The sequence below is a fragment of the Mesoplodon mirus genome (genome assembly GCF_964341445.2).
Source record: "Mesoplodon mirus genome assembly, chromosome: 6".
Lineage (NCBI taxonomy): Eukaryota > Metazoa > Chordata > Mammalia > Artiodactyla > Ziphiidae > Mesoplodon > Mesoplodon mirus.
In genome coordinates this window covers 79,175,535-79,198,917 of record NC_138982.1, presented here as the reverse complement: position 1 = coordinate 79,198,917, position 23,383 = coordinate 79,175,535, and the positions used below count along the sequence as shown (strand labels likewise).

Genomic DNA, 23,383 nt, shown 5'->3' with positions numbered 1-23,383 from the left:
CTGAATTCTGCCATCTGAATGAGCCTGGAAGCAGATTCTTCCCCTGCAGACTCCAGACAAGAGCCCAGTCTGGGCCACAACTTGATTTCAGCCTGTGAGACCCCAGGCAGAGAACTCAGTCAAGGCTTCCTAGCCTTCTGACCTACAGAACTCTAAAATAATAAACAGGGGTGATTTTAAGCTGCTAAACTTGCTAAGCAGCAACAAAAAACGAATACAATCATCCTGTACTAGAATACCATTATGCAAGCCCTCCTCTACTTTTCCATTTTCTGAATTTGTTTTACTTTGCTTTCTTTTTCATGGTCCACAGAAACATTATCCAGGAAAATATTTCCACCCAACATTAATTTCTGCATATGAAAATGAGGTAAGTTAAGGTACTAAGAGAATTTCTTTGGACAGTATCCAGCCTATGTTACTGCCCTTTAAGTTAAGAGCAATAAACCTAAAGAGATAAATAACTTAAGAGCTATAAACCTAAAGAGATAAATAAAGAGATAAAACTATCAATGACCAAAAAGGTCTATGCTCATGCCAATAAATTTGTAAAATTCAAAGAGGTACAATATAAATCAAATCAGATACTGAAATTGTATTTAAATTCTCTTACAAAAACTTACTGCCTCAACTTGGAAAAAAATCAAATAATTATGTACACTGAGTCAGAAAATTATTTTAATAGTTACAAAATATCTTTTTTTTTTTTTTTTACAGAATCAGTATAAAATAGCAGTTGATTTCTCCATAATTATCAGAATTATTTATACTTGAGGTCTTGGGTAAGTGGGGCTGAAATCAACAAAAGGTCTTGGACTGTTGGCTCAGAAATCTTCCTGGGAAGCCCACCATGTTGATGTCTGTCATGCTTTAACTCTTATGAGATGACCCGGTCTTTTTTAAAAAAAGTATCTTTTTATTCATTCTTTGGAGGCTTGAAGTGAATTCGGCAGCGTTCATTAAACACCTAAGATATGTGAACAGAAACAAAGGTCACTGAGTCATCCTGTATAAATCAGGCCTGGAATTCAATTAAATTTGGCATGGGTCTGGTGGATATAAACTTTTTTGTCCCAGGTCAACAGGTTTAGGAAACAGAGGTGTTTCCTCACTTGTTCAAACTGACTTACTAGGTGCTAAGAGCTCAGAAGGCCTTGATATTCATTTATATGATAATTTTAATATTTTAATAAAATTTAAATTATTCAAGGAAAAAATCATCACAAGCTAGCTTATTTGGTAAACTAACAAATATGCTAGTTCCATATTCTGGACATATTTTGGACAGTTAGACAAAAATATCTAAATTAACTTTAAGATAAAGCTTTTAAAAATCCTTTTATAATGTAGATTTTATTTAGATATCTGTCATGCTTTTCTAAATGAGTGCCAGATCCTTCTCACATGGAGATATACTTGAAGGGAGTCTAGTCTTTTGCTAAACTCTATAAATTTATATAATGTTTTGTTCTATTTATCTTGCTTCCTAAAAACTAAACAAACAACATATCATAATATTAAAAGAACATTCTATTATTACGTGTCATGTGGGACTATGTCAAATAAAAATTTTGGTACATCCATTCAAGGGGATATAAGCAAGCATAAAAAAGAATAAGGAAGCTCTTTATGTTCTGATTTGAAAAGATCTCCAAGATATATTAAGGGGAAAAAAACAAAGTGTAGACAATATACTTCCGTTTGTCTGATAAAGGGGGAAATGTGTGTGCTTTCAAGGAGCAAACACCTCATCACATAGGTGGAAAGGGCAGAAATAAGAAATCTTGGCAAAGAGGATAGGATAAAGAAATGTGATAAAGCAAAGAAAATCGATTTGTATTTTGCAGTTTATTCATGGCTCTGCAAGTTGGTACACTCCAGTTTTGTTTTGTTTTTTTGCGGTACGCAGGCCTCTCACTGTTGTGGCCTCTCCCGTTGTGGAGCACAGGCTCCGGACGCACAGGCTCAGCGGCCATGGCTCACGGGCCTAACCACTCCGCAGCATGTGGGATCTTCCTGGACCGGGGCACGAACCTGTGTCCCCTGCATCGGCAGGCGGACTCTCAACCACTGCGCCACCAGGGAAGCCCGGTACACTCCAGTTTTTGGTTCAGTTAACCTCCCTCTGGATCCAGCCCCATTCCACTGGTTAATTTCAAAGGGTAAAACAATTTTCAGTTCATTCTTTCAGATTTAATAGATTTTGCCCTTTGGAAATCTTTGAAGTTTTAGAGAGGACATGCAGACATACTTTTTCAGAAAATAAAGTAGGAATTTTGTAATTTTTTTTTTATGTTTTATTGGACTATAGTTGCTTTACAAAGTTGTGTTAGTTTCTACTGTACAGCAAAGTGAATCAGCTATACATATACATATATCCCCTCTTCTTTGGATTTCCTTCCCATTTAGGTCACTACAGAGCATTGAATAGAGTTCCCTGTGCTATAGAGTATGTTCTCATTAGTTATCTATTTTATACATAGTATCAATAGTGTAGAATTTTGTGATTTTTAACTACATGTAAAGTCCTGGGATCCTGGTCCCCCAATCTAATTCTTAATTAGAACCAAGTAGGTGGTAATAAGGAGCATGTGAATCTAGGAGCCATAAAAAGCCCTATTATCAAATACCAGTAAAACTACATACAAAGTTTCACGATCATATATGTTAGAAAACAAACAACTGTGAAGGATAATGATATGAAAATTTATGGAAAGTAACTGAGCTCAGAAAAGCTAACTTGAACAAATAACCTGGTTGAAGGTTCTAAGTTAACAACTAATAACTCTAAATATCAAATAGCCCATAATTAGTATTAGGAAACATACAGAATGTCTCCAATTCTGTTCCCATGACGATCATGCAATTCTACCATATGACTGTAAAGCTACTTTTTGTAAGATGGCTCTAACTTGGATTCTAACCACAACCCCCGCCCCCCCCAAAAAAAGTTAAAGCCTTCAATTGCTTGTAAATGAAGGATCTTTATTATTCTTAAGTGCCCAAGGCACTCTTTGTCTCCCCCCTCCCTTGGTTTCCCTTTGCTAGTTCTGCTTCCTCTCCTAGTTCTCTCCAAGAACCAACATTATTTTATACCTTCCAGCTCCTGTCATTTACCACTTCTTCAACATTCAGTTCTGACTGCATCCATTTCAACTGCAAGAAAGGAAAAAAAAAATGAAGTTACAAAAATTTAAATTAAAGAACTAAAACCAAACTCTATGTTTTCCTAACAAAACCAGCTGCTGCTCCTGCATTCTTTTTTTTTTTTTTTTTTTTGCGGTACGCGGGCCTCTCACTGTTGTGGCCTCTCCCATTGCAGAGCACAGGCTCCGGATGCCCAGGCTCAGCGGACATGGCTCACGGGCCCAGCCGCTCCGCGGCATGTGGGATCTTCCCGGACCGGGGCACGAACCCGTGTCCCCTGCATCGGCAGGTGGACTCTCAACCACTGCACCATCAGGGAAGCCCCTGCATTCTTTATTAATGGTAATACTTAGGCCAGATTTCAAAACCTTCTTTGACATAGCTGTTCTCCTCATATTTAATCAGTTGCTAAATCTTATAAAGCCGCAGTTCTCAAGCTTTGCTGCATATTATAATCACCTTGAGAGCTTTAAAAAAAAAAAAAATCTCAAATGCCCAGGTAGTTCACAGAAGAAAAACAAATGGCCAATAAACCTATTTTTAAAATGTACAATTTTATTCATGTATAAAGAAATGTAAATTAAGCCATAATATGACAAAAAAAATTTTTAATAGAAGAAATCTGACGTCTGATAAAATCTAGTATTAGTGAGGGTATGGGGAAAGATACACTCACATATATTTTTAGTAGGAGTACAAATTGTTGCAACTTCTATGGAGAGCAATTTGGTAAGACTTACCAAAAATGTAAATTCACATGTCCTTTAACTCAGTTAACTCCAGTTCTAGTTATTGATCCTACCATATAGATTTGCAAAGATAGCACAGATGAACAAAAAAAAGGACAAGGAGGTGGCAACCTGATTTGAATAAAAGAAAAAAGAAACAGGAAGAAAAACAGAGAAGAAGAATATATAAGGCTCAAGTAATTGAGAAAGGGATGAGTTTTCCATACCTTAACCATACAGCCAGAGGTGTGAGGCTAAAAATGCTAGTCTTTCTAACTTTCTTTTTAACTGCCAACCTAATTACTCCATCAAAAAAAAGTAGCCAATTATATTGCCAGGTCCAGATGGCAGGGCCCATCATACTCCTGGTCGCCTCTGGTCAGAGAGACTTGAAAGGAAAGAACCTAACTAATTCCAGGAGGAGAACCTGAAAATATTCAGGAAAATTAGGAGGAAAAAAAAGCATGAACTACAGGTTGAGGCAGCCAAGAGGTTAACAGCAGGATGATTTCTTCAGGCCAAAGTCAAGACCCAGGCCAGGAGATTTGGGAATAAAATGCCAGAGGAATTCTGGGCAACCATGAGTTAGGCACCCAGACCAAAGAACCTAACCATAAATTAGGAGTACACCTCAGGCAGGAGGTTTGAGAAATATGCATGTAACACTAATAAGAATGGATGTGGTACTGATCCAACGCTCCTTGTAAACTCCCTTCGTAGACTCAAAACTGCTGTCAGAGTATGGGCCAGTATATAGGATTGAAACCATGAACAAGGGAAGGACTGCATTTCTGATATGCTGTGGAGTAGTAACAAGCCTGAAGAAGCCCGCCTGCTTACATCAGAGCAACCTCGGTTTCAGATTTTAATCAGTTATATCGACCCAGAAATCATTAAAGCTTCACTGCTCTGTCAGAGACTGGACTTTCTGCCAAAGAAGTAACAACTTTAAAGAACAGTGTTACAACAGGCCACTGAGACAGTATTCATAATTGCTCTCAAATATTTAAAGGGATGTTGTGTAGAAATGGGTTTAGACTTATCCAGAGGGAAGATTAAGGATCAGTAATTCCATGTTACAAGGAGACAGATTTTCACACTAAGTAAGAAAATCTCTGAACAATTACAACTGTCCAAAAAGAGAATGCACTGCCACATAAGACTGTAGATCCCCCCAACCCCCTTAATACTGGTTAAACAAAAGGTGGAAACCACTGGTTGGGGGGATATTGTAAAAAGGATTAATATAACAAATATGGAGTCAAAAAGGAAAGAAACTGCTACTTCATTATCAGTCAATATGCAAGCTCTTACATATATTATACAATTTAATCCTCACCAAAAAAAGAAAATATAAGAAGTTACTATGTATCAATTCCATTTTACAAACTGAAAATCAGAAGTTTCAGAACAATTAATTTACAAGGTTACAAAACCTCCAAGTGGTAGATGGATTATTTCTTTAGAGCTGTCTGCCTTTACAATCCATGTTTTTTCTATTCTTGAACACCGTAGATATTACAGTCAGCTTCTAATGCAATTTCAGTGCCAACAACAAAATGTTTTGAGATGGTTGTTTTGGGTTTTTTTAAAAAATAAATTTATTTGTTTTATTTATTTATTTTTAGCTGCATTGGGTCTTCATTGGCACGGGCTTAGTTGCTCCACGGCATGTGGGATCTTCCCAGACCAGGGCTCGAACCCGTGTTCCCTGCACTGGCAGGCGGATTCTTAACCCCTGCGCCACCAGGGAAGTCCCGAGATGGTTGTTTTTGAGGCTCTGGGTCTTAAACGGGTAAACTTCGTTTCAAAGGCTGCTAAGAGGTGACAGCAGGTATATAGTTCCAGCAAGGAACGTGCTTTTTCTGAGGTAAGGATTCAGGTAAAGAACTGGGAACTTTCAGACTGGCATCACTGTATATAAATAAGTTGTTCACTAAAGTAATCAGAATTTGACTATTAGTCACAACTTAAGGTAAAAACACTGATTGAATTTAGAGTCAGACGAGATGGGTTATAAAGTCCCAGTTCTACCACTTACGAGCTTGTGACTCTGGGGATGTCAGTATCTCTGTTTCCATATATAGAAAATGAACAGGTAGAGCTGGAACATCTCCAAGAGCTGTCTCTTTCTGATTCTATCATCTTCACAGCAAACTTGAAAAAAAAATTCAAGTTTCCTTATTTGCTTAAATACTACTCATGATTAACTTCTACTCTAGTCCTATGCAGTATCACAGGCCAGAAAACTACCTTTCATAACTCACTGGCTGGTTTCTAAAACTCCTCCTTGCAGTGATTGTGCTGGGCTCTAAAGACATATGGGCAGAACAGAGGGCAGACAAAATCGTGTGACACATCACTCCCAAACACTCAGTGGTTTTTGAACTTTGCCCTCTTCTAACAAGAGTCGCTCTATTCTTTGTCTGACTTAATTTGCAAATAATGATTTTTCAGTTTCTGATTTAACAGCCCTGCCCTGCACTTTCCTTTGTCAATACTTCAAGAGCCTGTTAAAATACAAAATCCAAAAAAAACTAGATCTTAACCAGCTTTCTATAATTTATCTATAAGCCTTCATCAACAGGGAGGGTAGGCTAAGATGACCATTATAGCCTAAGTTCACTGTCTGAAGAACCCACCACTGGCTGATGAATCAGCAGGTGTGGAACACAGGGCTGAAGCAGTCATCATGAACAAAGAGAACAGCAAAGACAGTGGATGATCCTGTATCCAGTGAGACACACTGCATCAGTGGGATGACTAAGAAAGTGCACACCTGTGTGCAGCAAAAGAACAAAGGCTTGAGAGAGACAGCAAGATCCCTTTTTCAAAGTTTGGCTACATCTACTAAACAAAGAGCAAACTTCACAAATTGTTCAGTATGAAAACATGATTCCATCTCACACTGGATTTCAGTCACCTGACATGTAAGGATCAGTAAGTCACCTATTATGCCATCTTAAAATACAGACATGATTTTGATAATTATACAGTGGTCATGTAAGAAAAAGCCCTTGTTCTTAGGAAATAACCAACATATGTAGGGGTAAAGGAGTCTAATGTGCCCAACATATTCTCAAAATGGTAAAAGAAAAAAAATGTGTATGGGGGAGGGGGAGGAAGACAGGGAAAGAGGGAGGGAAAGATGGAGGGGGAAAGAAGAGTAGAGAGAATGAACTGTAAAGCAGGTGGAGCAAAATGTAAACAATAGGTGAATATAGGTAAAGGGTATATGGGAGTTCCTTGTACTGTTCGTGCAACTTTTCTGTAAGTTTGAAATTGTATCAGAATAAAAAGTTACCCCTGAAGGCCCCCTCCCACCCCCACCCTCCTCAAAAGACAGCAGTGCAGTCCACAAAATAAAATATGGCATATATTTCAACTGTTTTCTTGACGTGTTACGTTTAAGGGCTATAAAGAAATAGCTCTGCTTCATTAACTCTACTCTGAGGTCGACACCCCATCTATATGACAGCTGACTTTGGGAAAATAAAGCTTGCTCTGACATAGCACTCAGTGGACACTTGGTGTTCTCCTAAAAGGGAAAATGGCAGGCATGGGAAATGAAGTGGAAACAAAGGAGAGTCTGAAAAGAGTCAAAGACCCATACCACCCTCTCCACAGCAAAGAAATAAACATAATGAGGCTCTGGTGGCCCTGGTTATATTCAAATAGTACTATATTTTTATGGCGGAAGAGGGTAATATCCTGAAGTTAAATATCTATATTACATTTCAGCAGATTTCTACAGTGAAACCAGAGGTAACTGTTTTCAAAATGTAAATATATTTAAAAAATGTTTCTCCTCAAGTCAAGCTTCAAAACATAGATACAGATGTGATTTCCCTAGATTTTTTGATGTGGTGTTGGTCTATATTAATCCTTGTATCTTTAACTGTGGAATATATAAAGGAATGGAGATAACATGATTACATGCTTCTTTTTGCTACACTCCATACGTTCATGAAATGCACATTAATTTACCAATTAGTATTTAAATGTAATAAAATAAAGCCCATTAAAAATGAAATACTAATCTCCTGATCATTTTGTTTTAAGTAATAACCGTCTCTTACTCTGAATTTTTCATATTAAAAATTTTTCATATTAAAAACTGCCTTTATTTTGAAGGCTAAGTTTGGAAACCCTGCCTCAGAAATGTAAACCCTGTCCAACTTACCTTTGTCTGTTCTTTTCTAAGTTGCTTTAACAATGTTAAATTGTCCAAATTCTTTTCTCTCTCTTCTCGGAGCTGTTTTACTACTGATGAGGTCTGAGCTATACAGTTTTTTATGACTCGGTCCCTACTGGCATGAGCCGCCATCAACTAAAAGAACAAAAGAAGGAAATGAGAAAAAGAAAAAATCACAGCAATTTGTCACATTTCAGTGTTTTAAAAAAATTTTTTTAGGCTACAGAAATGTAATACTTTCTAAAACAGTTTTTAAAAACTGAATCTGTGGAAGAGAAGATTGTGCTGAATGAGCCAGCTCAAAGGCAGCAGCTGTGAGGGTGAAAGTGAAGAGGTTGGGCCGTCTTCTTCCTCACTAAGCTCCCAGGCCTTCCTGCTCCTCTTCCTGCACTTCTCGCGCTGCGCTTTTCATCTCAGTCTCCTCCCTACACTCCTTTCTCTCCCATTCTTGCATCTGTGTGTTCCTCTACCCTACACCCACCCTCACACACCTTCTGGGCCACTTCCTATTGCTGTTCTCTTTTTGTTCTTTCATTTTTTTTTTCAGCCTCATGTTGTCAACAGTGCAAAAAATTATAAAGTAAGTGATATAGAGAAGCTCTTAGTTACAATAAAGAGAAACAATTGTTTATTAGCCTTCATCTTAATGCAACACATCCAATACAATAATTTGCATCTATTTTCTGCCTTGTTTCATTAATTATGATAGTCATGTTTCAATTCAAACATACTCCCATGATCATAGCCAAATTCTGAAGATACCCCCAAAACTTGGGGTGGAGACAGAGCAAAATACTAAAATAATATGCAATCGTCATTATAATTAATGGTGCATAACAGTGGTTCACCTCCAACTAAAATTTAAGTGTTGGCTTGCTCCATTTAATCATGTTATATCATTCCTTCTTCCCTCTGAAGGGGGAATATCCCAATGCTATGCTAGTGATGGCTGTATAGAAATAACCCATTATATATATTTTATAAAAAATATGGGACTAACAACCATTCTATAAGCATTCCTCATAAGTTATTTGAAATACAGCTCTTAAATGGTCATAATGGGACCCCGTGGTTAAGAACTACTGGTCTAATACACACCAGGAAAGAATAAACCTTTATATTTCTAGAGGGGAATACTAAAAGTGCATTAGTTAAAAGTTGTACCCATGTGAAGGGAGGGAATTTCCTAACAGATGTTAATCCCACCTATAGTATATTTCTCTAATATGCTAATTTTTTTCATTGTAACATTTAGGGTTCACAAGGACAGCCTCAAGGCCCATATTTATTAGCTAATATGCTGCTTCTGTTACAGGCTTCAGTTTCTTCTTTTGGAAAATTATGGATTATGAGTAAATAATCAGTAATATCCTTTCCACCTCTAAAATTTAGAGGCAACATGACTCAGTACATTGCTCAGATGCCAGATGCTATTTAATTACTTTGATATTTTGTCTAACCCCCCAGCAATTAGTGAAACAGCATTAGTACCAACTAGAAGTCTATCACAATATTCTCATTTTTCTATCTGCATTTTAAAATCAATTTCAAATTTTGTACATTTTATTAAAATGTTCAATATCCTTCTTTTGGTCTCTCTCCACACAGTTTCCTTCCTTGGTTGGGCTTTCCTCCATTACTCCCCTCTTTAGCTTGGCCCTTTCCCTGTGGATACACTTCTAGATGCAAACTACCCTCCTACCCTCACCTGCTTACATTTCCTTCAGATTAGCCCGACTGTGAACCCACTCCTATGTGAACAGGAATTGCTGGGCAAATCACCTTTTACTCAGTATTATCAATTATTGTGGTCTGTTTTCATGACCATCCTTCAATAAAATTCAAAACTAAGAGCATATGCAAGAGGAATATGCATGGACTTCTTTCTGTACATATATGTCAAAGAAATGAGGACGCTTGATAACTAGTAACAGATGGCGTGATATAAGCTTACCAGAGAAAAAATAACACGAAACCAGGCTTATTAGCTCATTAGTATCAGATGCTTGAGGATTTGGTCATAAGAGAATTATTTCTGATACATAAAGTGCTTATTAAAGGAACTGAGATAAAATTAAGAAACTCAGTAAAGTAAAACTTTGGTTAGAGGAGAAAAATCCTGAACTATAACCACATCATAACCATACTTCCTTTGATTTGGGGTAAACAATTTTGAAATGAAGACACTTGGGGTGGGGCAGGAGAATGATTCAAAACTAGTCTAAAGGGGGTATATCTAGGACTTTCCAGTTTTATTTTACCACAACTTTGAGAACTTCTTTTAGACTGAAATTTTCACCTACTACCTTTTAATCATTATTTTTAAATAATGCTTTTTGCCTTTAAGGGAAACAGAATGTCGTTTTCCTGATTATAGTTTTTTGGTGTTTTTCTTTCTAGAACAAAGGTTGATTCTAAATTAACTCTAAATTCCAATTTCCCAAACATCATCTTAGAATCCTAACAACGACCCTTAGTTTAACTATCATTAAAAGCAAAACACTTAAATATTGTGAATCAGTATGTTGTACACCTGAAACATATAATATTGTACATCAACTATACCTCAATTGCAAAAAAAGTTAATAAGTTTTTGTCACGGCATTTTTTGTTTTAAATCTTCCTCCAGAACTTCTGACAAAAGGATGTAAGAAGCATATTTTTTAAACATATAGTCCAAAAGTTCATTATATTAAAGAGATAGCTTTAAGAATTACTCTAAATCAATCATTATGACACCGGTAACAGTTTTGCATTTGTAAAGCACTGTTCCAAGCTCATAGACTTTTTAACTGTTCAGTATTGATTTTTATGTTTATCTTGAAACTAAACAATAAACTATGTAAAGCTAGGAAAACTTCATATATTCAGGGAATATGCTCTAATAAGGGAATCTTATTGAAATTATTTCATTTTTACTAAGACTATACTTTTAAGATTTGGAATTTCTAAAATCAGTGCTTTATAATAACTTTGCTGATCTTCTCTTATGAAGAAGTATTATCATTAGAGTGCGCAAATATTCCTTCATCGACTATAAAAGGAAGGGTCAGGGACTAAAGACAGTCAGGGTGACCGTAAACAACTTGGACATGTCACAGAGTTCCACTTCTTAACTGAGACAATATCTAAGGGAACTCAGTGGTACTTGTTAGCATGGGTACTCTATTGCAGGCTCGACCCCTGGAACAGAGCTACTTGATAAATAATCCTTTACATACGTTCATGTTGCTGGATCCCTCTAGAATACAGATGGAGAAAAACCCAAACACATACACAAGAATATCTAAAACAGAAAGGTTCCAAATTTAGCATGCCAGTTTATCCTGGTTCAACAAAGGAATAAGAAATAATAACAATAAGAGAAGCAGCAAGCATTTATATGTAAAACATTTAGTACAGTAAGCACTTTATATTAACTCATTTAATCCTCTAACAATTGACCAGATACTTTTCTGATACTATTTTACAAATAAGGAAACTGACTCAGAGGTTATTTCAAGGTCACCCAGCTAGGAAGTAGCAGAGGTGAGATTTAATCTAGATCTGGAATCCATGTTGTTAATCGCTGTACTATAAACCTCTAGGTTAATAAAAAGATTCTAAATGGAAACAATTGAATAGATTATAGAGATTATATATATATGGGTAGTGAGGTGGATCACTAAAGCCATTACAAACTTCTATCAATAGTTCTTTAGACAGAGCTACCCAAAGAAACTCAGTGAACTGTCGAACAACCTCATAATAAATTAGGCCTTGGACCCATGCTCTCTACTCCCAATACTGGTGTCTACTCCTTAAAGCCCCCGTCCTTGCAATTTTATGAAGCCACAAGAATTACCTGACCACTCAACAAAGTAACATACTTTCACATAAAAGCAGAAAAAAATATCAGCAGTTAATGCTTTGAATTTAAGTGATATGAATAAGTTTATCCAAAACTGATTTTTTTTCATAATTGAGAAATGGACTTTAGATTTTAAGTAATACAGTAATCTTGTGGTAGAGCCTAATAAAGCAAATGCCATTTGAACATCAGCTTCCAAATTAATGAAAAAAAATAAGTAAGCTATAAAAAATGCTTAGCTAAATTGTTATTTCCTTTCACTTTTAGAAATTAAAAAAGAGAAATAAATTAATAAATTAATTATTATTAATAAATTAATAAATTAAGAGGCAATGAAAGAATGCATACTTGAGAAACCAAAGCCTCAGAAAAGGACAATTTTTCTGTGGCTTTTCCTTCTCTCCTGCCAAATGCTTCTTTTCCCCTTCCTGATGAGTGAGGGAAGATAGAAGATATATTGATAAAAAGTGTGAAGGGTTTTAATTCTTCCTTAAATCAGGTGTCTAGCTTCTTAGATTGATTCATTCAAAGACCCTGCTCTTGTTTCACTGTTTTATTGTACTTGACTGTTTCACTTTCTCCTTCGTTCCTTGAAGCAAAAGCTTTCCTTAAGTTAAAGGCTGCTCACAACGGGGTCAAAAAACGGCTGCTTTCATTCCTTAGAACTGTCTCTTCCCAGACTTGTGCTTAAGACCACACATTTTCTTTATTTTGTAGAAACTGGATCAAAACTTATATACACCCTCAGGTGTGGGCAAGAAAACATGAAGATTCAATTCTTGTATCCACAGTTTAATTATGTCAATTGTTTTCTTATTTTGCCTACAGAGAAAGGCATAAAGGAAGCACAAAAGAAAAGACTCAAAAGATACACTTACAGACTCATAAAGTTGTTTACAGGTTTGGCTGGCATCAATTTTCCCTGCAAAGGAAGCTGTTGGAACCGTAGTGTTTAATTCATGTACTATTCTGTCATCAATCGTCCTCATCACCTTGAGTAATTCCTATATATATTTAAAATAAAAGAATAGTAACTTGAATGGAAAGTTAAGTGGTTAAAAAAAGACCATTTAAGCAAAACTAAATAAATAAATAAAGCTCTTGGATATGTTACAACCCTGTGAATTAGGAGTGGGGAAACCACACTATATGTAGTGCGACCACAGAAAAATCTTTTTTACAAGAATGAGAGGTAGATTATGTAATAGTAATTCTAACAATTGGCACAACTCTTTCCTTGGTCCCACTGTGATCATCTTAAGTGTAAAGAGCGTTTCATTCATTTGTAAACCCCATGTGCTGGCACGGTGCTTAGCAAACACTGTGTGTTCTTTCCATCTCCAGCATACAGCCAATAAAGGATTCTACTGAATTTGATTACCTCAACTTGTCCAAAACAATCCAGCATCATTGCTTGCTCTATTCCCTCTTTGTCTTTCATTCTAAAATGTGGTGCTAGACATAAATTTTCTAGAAAGATACACAAGAAACTATCAGCAGTGATTAATGTGCAGACGTTAATCTATATCCTTTCAAGCTTTTTTTCCTTTCGGGATTTTTGTTTTTTAGTTTTTTACTACGATTGTGTATTATTTTTGTAACAAAAAGTATACTGCTAGAAAAGGAACCAAAACTCTTTGTGGCTTTCTTGTTCATAGAACAAGTAGTTTTACCTTTTCTCAGTTACCCAAGTTCACATTTCCCAAGGATCTCTCCCCTCTAAAAGAGGCTCCAACTCTCAAAACCCAATCAAAATAAAAACAATATCAAAAGGGCAGGGAACTTAGACAGACCCTGATGAGTATACCAACACAGCATAGTCCCTTCTCCCCACATTTTGATTAGGGTACTTCTTTTCACTTGTCACTAGACAAAGGCTGGGCATCAGCTACCTTCTGTCTGCAGATGATATAAACTCTAGAAAAGGTTTCTAGTAGTATACCCCTTTCTTTCTCTTTTAATCCACCCTTACCTCACCCTGGCCCCACAAAACAAAACAGAACACAATCACAGAAAAATCATTAAGAAAACAGAAGTGTATAATACTAGGACTATACTTATTGAAAACATCCAGGAAGTTAACATTTAATATTAATGTGTATTAAAAGCATCTTTGCTTGATCCTCTACTTCCTTCAACATATGAACCTATTTCTTTGCCATACTTAAATCCATCACTGAAATCAACGTCTTCATTCTTTTCATCCATTTTTTTGGGTCACATTAAAGATGACAGCTTTTAATCTGAAAATTGGCAGGAGTGTGATTTGCATACATTATTTAATCATATGATTGTGAATAAGTTATAGTTACTGTTTATTCTTTTTTATTGAATTATAGTTGATTTACAATATTATATTAATTTCAAACATACAATGTAATGATTCAGTATTTTTATAGATTATACTAAATTTAAAGTTATTATAAAATATTGGCTATATTCCCTATGCTGTATCATCCATTTGTTAAAATAAACTTTTATTATGATTAAAGTATTATACAATCATTTTGGAAAAATTAGAAAAAATTTAAAGAAAATAGAATCATCCATAGTTAACCATCATTAATAAGATATCCCTTTGTTTTTTTTTAAATTAATTTTTATTGGAGTATGGTTGCTTTACAATGCTGTGTTCAGTTTTTTCTATACATATCTGCAAATATTTTTATCAAATTGAGGTATTGTATAACAGTTAAAAGTTTTACTTTATGGAATTATGAGCATTCTGCCCTTGTTACCTTGAAGACATTTTTAATAGGTGCATAAATATTCTATTCTGTAGAGGTATCACAACTTATTTGACCATTTCCCTCATAATTAACAGCTAGGCGTTTCCAATTATAATAACAATTTAGGCCATTCAGTCTGTCTGCAGCATAGATTCTATTCCTATCAGGCTATTAATCTTTAATTAGTAATTTAATGCCCTTTTCCAGAACCCAATCTAGAAATAAAACAGCTTGTAGAAGGCTCATAATTTAGACTAAGAAAAACAGGCAAACATCAGATCTAAAACCAACTTCACTATCTTATCCCCTCTTCTTGTATCTTTCTATTTTTGTCAATAGTATCAAGATTCTCTGTAAACTGGAATTCTTAGGGGATAATCTTAACATATTCACTAAGCAACCACCATTTTAAATAATGTTTTATGTACAGTAGAGGATATATAATGTCAGTAAGTGGCAAATTTCAAACAAACAGCGGCAGTACTATTTAGAGTTAAAAAATAGCTAAGTAGCAAACAGGGACCTTCCTTGCCAACTTTACCTCCTACAACTTGCCTATTAAAACAAAAACAAAAAAAACCTTTAAAATCTCTCCTCTTTCCCTCTATCTAAATCGAACTGATCCTGAGGCCAAGGTTTACATTATACCTTTTAGATAAAGCTTTCCTTGACTGAGAGTCCTCAGCAATCTTTCTTCTTTAAACATATGCAGCAATTAGAGAGACCGCAGAGTTGATTCATTAACTCACTCTTCATTCAAAAAATACTTACTAATGTCTAATGGTTAGGCACCATTCTAACACCAGGGCTATAATGGTGAATAAAATAGAAAAGGCCCTTGCTCTTATGCAGCAAAATTCTCAGAGGGGGAGAGAAACAATAAACAAGTACCCCAATAAATGAGATAATTTCAGTGCTGAAAAGTACTACAAAAAAGAAAACTGGTAATGGGATGAAGAATGACTAGGTGGGGCTGAGGGGCTAATACTTTAGATAGGGAGATCAAAGAAGGCCTCTCCAGGACATAACATTTGAACTGAGATCTGAATGATATAAATAAGCCAACTAAAAGGACATCTGGGGGAACAAGTCAAAAATTAAGAGGCAAGAACAAACTTGGGGATGTTTGAAGAACTAAAAGAAGGCAAGTGGGCTGGAAGTGAATAAGGGAAAGAGTGGTATTAGGTGAGATCAGAGTTGAGGAGAAAATAAAGGACAGGAGAGACAACAGAAACAATTAAGGGTTTTTTCCTAAAGGAAACAGGGTTTTAGGCAAGGGAATGATATAACGATTAATTTTTTCAAAGATAACTTCGACTGCTATGTTGAGAATGGAAACAGGGTGATCATTCAGCAGACTACTCTGGTGGTCTAGGCAAGAGACATAGAAGAGGTAGCAGTGGAATCAGGGAGAAGTTGGATTCAGGATATATTTTGAAGAGAGAGCTGATAGGACTTGCTGATGAATTGGTGTTGGGGGATGAGAAAAGTAAACAGAATGACGCTTAGGATTGAGACCTGAGCAACCGAATGGATAGTAGGTAGAGTCATTAATTAATAGTGGGGAGAGACTGGGAGAGGAAAAGATTTGGAAGGAGTGGGAAGATCAAGATCCTATTCTGACTCACAGGATATTTTACATTTAGGATTATTGTTAATTGTTTGTGACACCGGTATTGTTTAAAATTGTAATCTTTTAGAAATAAAGACTGAAATATTTACAGAACAAAAGATCTACCTGGGATGTGCTTCAAAATAATCTGGTTAGGATGGGGAAAATGGTGGTATATAAATGAAAGAAGAGTGTCCATGAACTGATTGTTGGAACTGAAAGATGAGTACACAGGGATTCATGGTACTCTCTCTCCTTTTGTGAAATTTGAAATTTTGCATAATAAAAAGTTTTTAAAAAAAATTCTGCTTTGGACATGTTGAAGTTTGAGATGCCTGTTAGATATGAGTAAAAAAGTTAAGCAGAACGTTGAATATACCAGTCTGACACTGAACGGGGCTGAAGTTATATTAACAAATTTTATTTATTTATTTATTTATTTATTTACTTATTTATGCATGCATGCATGGTGCATGGCTTGCTGGATCTTAGTTCCCTGACCAGGAATTGAACCTGGGCCCTCAGCAGTGAGAGCTTGGAGTCCTAACAACTGGACTGCCAGGGAATTCCCCAAATTAATGTTTTTAAAGCCATGAAACAAGAAGAGATCACTGAGGGAGACTGTAGGGAATAAAGGGGGTTAACGATCAAGAAGGAACTCTAGCATCTAAAACTACAGGAGAAAGACTGAGATGTCACAGAAGTCAGAAGAAGAAAGGTTTCAAGGAGGAAATGGTCAACTGTGTTGAATGTTACTAGGAAGTCAATAAAGATGTGGACAGAAATTAACTTTTTAGATTTAGCAGGATGGAAACTATGGATGATTTCACAAGAGTCATTTAAATAGACTGTTTAATGGACTGAAAAGTTAATGTGGCTTAAGTACAGAGAATAAGAGAAAGCATGGTGTAAAATGAGGTCCACCATTACCGATCATGTTACAGGATTTTAGCCTTTTTCCTGAAAGCAATAGGGAACCAATGAAGTGTTTAAATACAGTGGAGTTACATGATCTGATTTGTATTCTGAAATGATTGCCTAAGTTAAAGTTAAAGAATTAAAGTGTGGAAAATGGATTAGAGAGAAACAAGAGTAGATGCAGAGAGGTTAGTTAGGAGACTGATGCAGGCGAAAGATTATATCACTTCCTAGAGTTTTGATTTACTTTGAACTTTAACTAGTTTTGAGTCTGATCATTAGCAATACAGCCAACTTTCCCTCCAATAAAACAATTTGGACATACTGTTAAGTTCCTTACAGCAGTGGGAATTTATTGGCATTAACTAGGTAATAAATCAAACAATTTCAGTCTTACAAATGTGAAGTTTCAAATATATGTGTTCTCTGTGTGCTAAAGAATCATCAATATATGATCTAGAGCTTGGCTTTTAATATGAAAGACACCAGCTATCTAAATAACCTCTATCTAATCTAACCTCTAAATAAAATTTTTTGGTTTTTTGTTTGTTTGTTTGTTTGTTTTGCGGTACGCGGGCCTCTCACTGTTGTGGCCAGGCCTCTCACTGTTGTGGCCAGGCCTCTCACTGTTGTGGCCTCTCCCATTGCGGAGCACAGGCTCCAGACGCGCAGGCTCAGCGGCCATGGCTCACGGGCCCAGCTGCTCCGCGGCATGTGGGATCTTCCCGGACCGGGGCACGAGCCCCTGTCCCCTGCATCGGCAGGCGGACTCTCAACCACTGCGCCACCAGGGAAGCCCCAAAATGAGGTTATTTTAATCAAAAATTTTCAATTGCACGAGCTACATTTCAAGTGCTCAAGAGCCACATATTGCTAGTGGCTACCATATTGGACAGCACAAATTTCCACCGTCACAGAAAGCTCTACTGGACAGTGTTGAATTCGAGATAATATAATGACAAACTGATAGTGCACTTGTTCAGGAATTGCTGAGAACTGTAAGTTACTTTTAAATATCACAGAAAAGATACTAGGAAAGCTAAAGATAAGGGGGGAAAAGGGGTAAGGCTCAGGAAGGAATTTCTTTCAAAGTTGCAAAAGGAGAAGGAAAAGAACTGTAAACTACCTCACTAGGCACAAATTTCTTTACAGTACAAAAGGTGCCAGGGCTCTTAAGGCAACTCCAAGGGGGTCTAGAGAAAAGCTTGGGTACCCTCACAGACTGAGAACAGATGAAGGTTAATGCAGGCACATAAGTGCTGCCATTAAACTATATGTATCATTCATAAGGAATTACTAACTACCTACCTGATACTTAGCTCCAATGGCATACCCTCTCTCTCACAAATTCACCAAGAAAATATAAAGCAGACACCCCTGAGCAGACAGCATACAACAAACTGCAACACAAGTCCACAGAGATAGTACAGAAATACACACAGTTCAGTGGCTCTCTGAAGGCTACATCTCTGTATAGGAGCTGGAACCCTAATCAGCTTCTAAGTGTCAAAGAACAGCAGAAGATAACTCTCCAAACTTTGTAGTGCCTCCAGCTTCTCCTTTCATTCTCCTCAAAACAACAAGAAATTCTGATATATCATGAATCTCTAACTTTAGGCTAACCCTTTAATGTTATTCAGGCACTTACCTTGGAATTGCATTTTATGTATTACCTTTAACTGTGGGGTGAAAATCTCACCCTCTTGGAAGGCAATTTCAGTACTGAAGAACTGACCATATCTAGCAGCAGGGAGGGGTGGAGAAAATTTTCTACTGCCCCTGCAATTATGCTATACTCTATTCCTAAGGTTACTCCTTAGCTAAATTCTTTTTATTATTTTAGGAAGCTTTTAGAGTACACGGCGGGTGGTAAAAGGTCTATTACTTGACAGTAAAATTAAAATGTACTCCACAGAATGATCTGAAATTTCTTAACCTTTCTTTTCCTCACTCTCGGCCTGAAGGTATCCAGAAGTAGATCCCATTCACATGGTGCTCTTTCTGGCTCCTCAAACTCCATTTTTATAACAATGCTCACACTGTGCTTCCCCCAAGCCAGAAATACAGACTTGCCTGCAACTGCCAGAGTCCTGTGCAGTCCTCTGCACTCCCAGGCAAGGGAACAGGGAGCAGCTAGGTATGCTGCAAAAGATACCATCACTGATGCTAGAAAATAGTCTATTTAGTCTGTACCTAATTATCAAACAACTCAAAATCAATTGTGTGTAAATAAATAAATATTCTTACCAGAAATACCAAGACTTAAACATTCTAGGAATACTTAGTTGATTTTGCTCAGGTGATATATGAACTGGGTCTCAGATAGAGTCAGGAAGAAGGGATTTCAGGGTGTTTAGTGGAAAAAAAGCACACAGAAATGACAAAACATCATGTGTTCAGGGAAAAGTAGGCCTATGTGGCTGGACAGCAGAGTTCAAAGGTATATTGGAAGTGGCAGGGGTTGGGGAGAGAGAAGTATGTATGAATACGGGCAGTGGTGACAGTTAACTAAGCAGAGGCACTTTGGGATTGGATTTTAAAAGGACTTGTATGCCATGTTAAGTAGTTTAGACTTAGTCGTATAATCCTGAAATTAGATGTATGGTTCAGGTTCTAAAATTTAGAAGATAACAGTATGAAGCCATAGCATTATGAAGGGGAGATATATTAGAGAAAGCAATGACTGAAGATAAGAAGAGCTACAGCAAAGCTAATTGCAAAAATGATAGGGCGCTAACAAAGACTGTGGGCGTAGTAATAAATCTTCCTAAAACATCTCTTTGATCAATTCACCCCCTCTGCTCACTGACTCCCTAACCTCACACTTGGCATTCAAGGCCTTTCATAACCTGGTTCCAATCTTTTGTGTAATCCCAATGTGCACCTGTGCAAATTCTGAATTCCAACAATTTGCTATTTCCCCCCCCCCAATATATAAAACTTTCTGCCTATATACTATTCCTTCTACCTAGAATTCCCCTGGTTGTGTCCACCTCAGGTAGAGCTCAATTACCATCTATTGACTTAATGCTCTCTGAACTGTTACAGCATTGTGTTCATATTCTAAATATCCTCTACACGTTTTATATCCCTGCATGAGTTCCTTGTTTTATATCCTGCCCACTCAGTCTCTCCAAGTGCCTGATACCTAGCAGGTTTCTGTTATGGACTGAACAGTGTCCCTGCCTCGGCCCCCCTCCTGCCCCCAATTTCGTATGTTGAAGCCCTAACACCCAGTGTGACTGTTTTTGGAGACAGGGCCTTTAGGGAGGTAATTAAGGTTAAATGAGGTCATAAGGGTGGGACACGAATCCCATAGAACTGGTGTCATTGTAAGAGGAAAAGACACCAGAGATCTCTCTCCCTCTGTGTGCACACAGAGGTCATATGAGGACACAGTGATAAGGTAGCAATTTACTTTGAAATGCATCAAAAATTAAAAATAAAAAAAGGTGGGGCTGCCCTGGTGGCGCAGTGGTTGAGAGTCCGCCTGCCGATGCAGGGGACATGGGTTTGTGCCCCGGTCCGGGAAGATCCCACATGCCGTGGAGTGGCTGGGCCCGTGAGCCATGGCTGCTGAGCCCGTGCGTCCGGAGCCTGTGCTCCACAACGGGAGAGGCCACAACAGTGAGAGGCCCGCGTACCGCAAAAAAATAAAAAATAAAAAAATTTTAAAAATAAAAAAGGTGGATTGATGGATAGATTGAGGGATGGTATGTGATTTAGTAAATATAGTGAATCACTGTAGAACCTACACAGTGGGTACATGAGTATTCATTGTAAAATTCTTTGAACTTTCTACAGTGTTTGAACATCTTCATAGTAAAATTCTGGGGAAAAAGTACCTAAATCTTTATAATAAAAACCACACAATTTTCTGTTTCTCTTCCACAGTATTCAGTGCCGTGCTTTTCACATATAAGGTACCTACATACAAAATGTAATGGTTTCATAGCTCTAAAAAACATAAACTTTGATTAATAATTTGAGTGTGCCAGTTAACTACAGTTTATAATTTTACAAAATTCATTTAAATGTAAATGTTATACTAAAATTTTACATTTTCAAATACATTTTTTTACATTTGTATGCCTCTGAAGCAGTAGGGGCAAATGTTCTTATACTCATTCACAATGACGTTAAATGATATGCCAAGGCCAGCTCTGGAAAACCTGATCTTCTGACTTTTAACCCAGGGTATTCTCCATTATAAACCACACATTTGGAAAAGTCCTAGAGAAACAATCTAAAAACTTCTCCAGGTTTCACTAATGAGATTCATTTTATGACTTTTTAATTTACATTATCTCTGTGAATAAAATAATTCTGCAAGACAGTTTAGCTTTTGCCCACTTAACAACATCTCATCTGACCTTCCAAAAGAAAATGAAAGTGTTCTTTAAGCACTGTTGGATGTTTCAACAGCTTAAAGAGATCCTTTGAAATTTGGTTTTAGAGATTTAAATAATTATAGAGATGGAAGCCATTTTAAATGTTATTTAACATAATCTTATTTTACAGATTCAAAAGTTAATTATGGAAGGGGTCAGGTGATTAGCTCAAGGTCCCAAAGCTGTTAATGGCAGAAGTAGTACTAGAACCCAGAACATCCAACTCCCTAACCAGGGTTCTTTCAGATAAACTTTAAGGCTATCATTGCTCAATTATCTGAGCTCATTAACCCAAGTTAAATCACAGGACTAACGTGACAAGACCAAGGCCACAAATGGTGTGGTTAACCTTAGAATCCAACAGTCTTTTTTCTACCTTATTTACGATTTTTACAAATATTTGTATTTGTTAGGCACTTTGATCACATTTGAAGTCTGCTGCTGTTGTGCTGATCTAATCTGCGCAGCTGAAGTGGTGAAAAAGGTGTATATAATGCTGGAAAGACTCCACAGAAACTTCTTTGACCAAATGATGTTTGTCAAATAATTCAATCTGTTGAGATTATCTTCAAGAATATCACTCCCTAAAAACGGATGCAAGCACACAGCTTACTACAGAGGTCAGTGATACGTGAAATGATTTTTCATTATCTATAGTTAAAAAAACCTTTTTCATTATTTTTAAATTTCACACTTTTATCAAGACAGCAGCACTTATGCTTACATTGGAACAGATAACTTTCATAGCAAAATCCAGACCCCCTGTTCTTTAATTCGTGGGTTAATAATCAGCCCTAGACCTCTGATGTTTGAATATATAAAAGACATAACCTTTTTCTTAAATGTTACATTTTCTCTAATGGTTGGGAAGGCAGAGCACCAGCGCAGGTACTAGGATTAATCGACCCTTCAAACCTCCAAACGTTCTGACCCATCAAAATAGTGAAACTCGTACAATTTTTTTGTTTTGTTTTATCAAGTAAATAAGCTTTCCTTCACTTTTTCTCTCCTGTAAATACTCAGCTTTAAACAGGAGGGGAATGACAGAGACTAAGAACTGAGTTCAGAGAATGGCTAAATGGTTGTTGCAATCCTTACCCACCCGGCCGGACTCGGCTTTGCCACCGAGGAACCACTGGAGTTTCTGGGCGCAGTTACTCAAGGTCTGGGAGGCGCAGGGAGAGCCATGACCCCAAGGCAGCAGCCTCGCTCCCTAAGGCCAAGCCCGCGCCCCCATGACCTCCAATGACTCGAAAAAGGAATTTTGAAATACCCGCTTTTGCCACAACTGGTCCGCACTCCCTCCCAGGCCAGAGTAGGGAAGAGGGTCTGGGGACAAAAGGAAGGGCACGCCTGCCGCGTGAGGAAAACCCCGTCACCTGGAACTCGGCGAACTCCTCACAGTTCACACCGCCACTGGGCGCCGCCATATTGGACAAACACGAGGCCCCCGCCGCGAGCCAATCACCGCGAAGCAAAGGTGTCCGCGGCACCGCCTAACAAAAAATATTGAGAGGAATCTCAGCAAGAAAGCTGAGCTCAAGGTTTGTCTTTTCCCCTTAGCCTCGCCCACATGGAAATCCGTAACGCTGCTATCCTTCTTTTCACTCCTGTGCCTTTAACATGTCCTCCTGGAACTGGCCCAGGTGCATAGATCGAAGAATGTCAGAACTTGAAGGGATCGTTTTACTCCAATCCCAATTACTTAACAAAAAGGGAAACAGTTTCCCGGTCGCACCAACAAGGTGGTTCGAGGAGGAACTCTCAAGTAGAAGTGAGGTTTTTCTTAACCCTCGCGTCCCGACCATTGAGC

The 23,383-nt window shown here is 37.3% G+C and overlaps 1 protein-coding gene across 6 annotated transcripts; it reads right to left on the bottom strand.

Moving 5' to 3' along the window:
- Nucleotides 1-682: 682 nt before the first annotated feature.
- MIX23 (mitochondrial matrix import factor 23) lies at nucleotides 683-23,042 on the bottom strand. 6 transcript variants are annotated; one of them, XM_082624907.1, is made up of 5 exons: nucleotides 13,302-13,358; nucleotides 12,799-12,924; nucleotides 8,059-8,205; nucleotides 3,097-3,156; nucleotides 683-967 (listed from the first exon to the last, which is right to left on the bottom strand). In XM_082624907.1, the coding sequence occupies exons 1-5, from the start codon at nucleotides 13,329-13,331 to the stop codon at nucleotides 917-919; spliced, it is 414 nt and encodes a 137-aa protein (XP_082481033.1). In that variant the 5' UTR covers nucleotides 13,332-13,358; the 3' UTR covers nucleotides 683-916. The 6 variants fall into 6 exon arrangements, with proteins under 6 accessions (XP_082481033.1, XP_082481034.1, XP_082481037.1 ...); XM_082624908.1 differs by lacking the exon at nucleotides 13,302-13,358 and adding an exon at nucleotides 22,950-23,042 and having other exon boundaries at nucleotides 684-967; XM_082624911.1 differs by lacking the exon at nucleotides 13,302-13,358 and adding an exon at nucleotides 22,669-22,917 and having other exon boundaries at nucleotides 684-967.
- Between the last annotated feature and the right edge of the window lie 341 nt (nucleotides 23,043-23,383).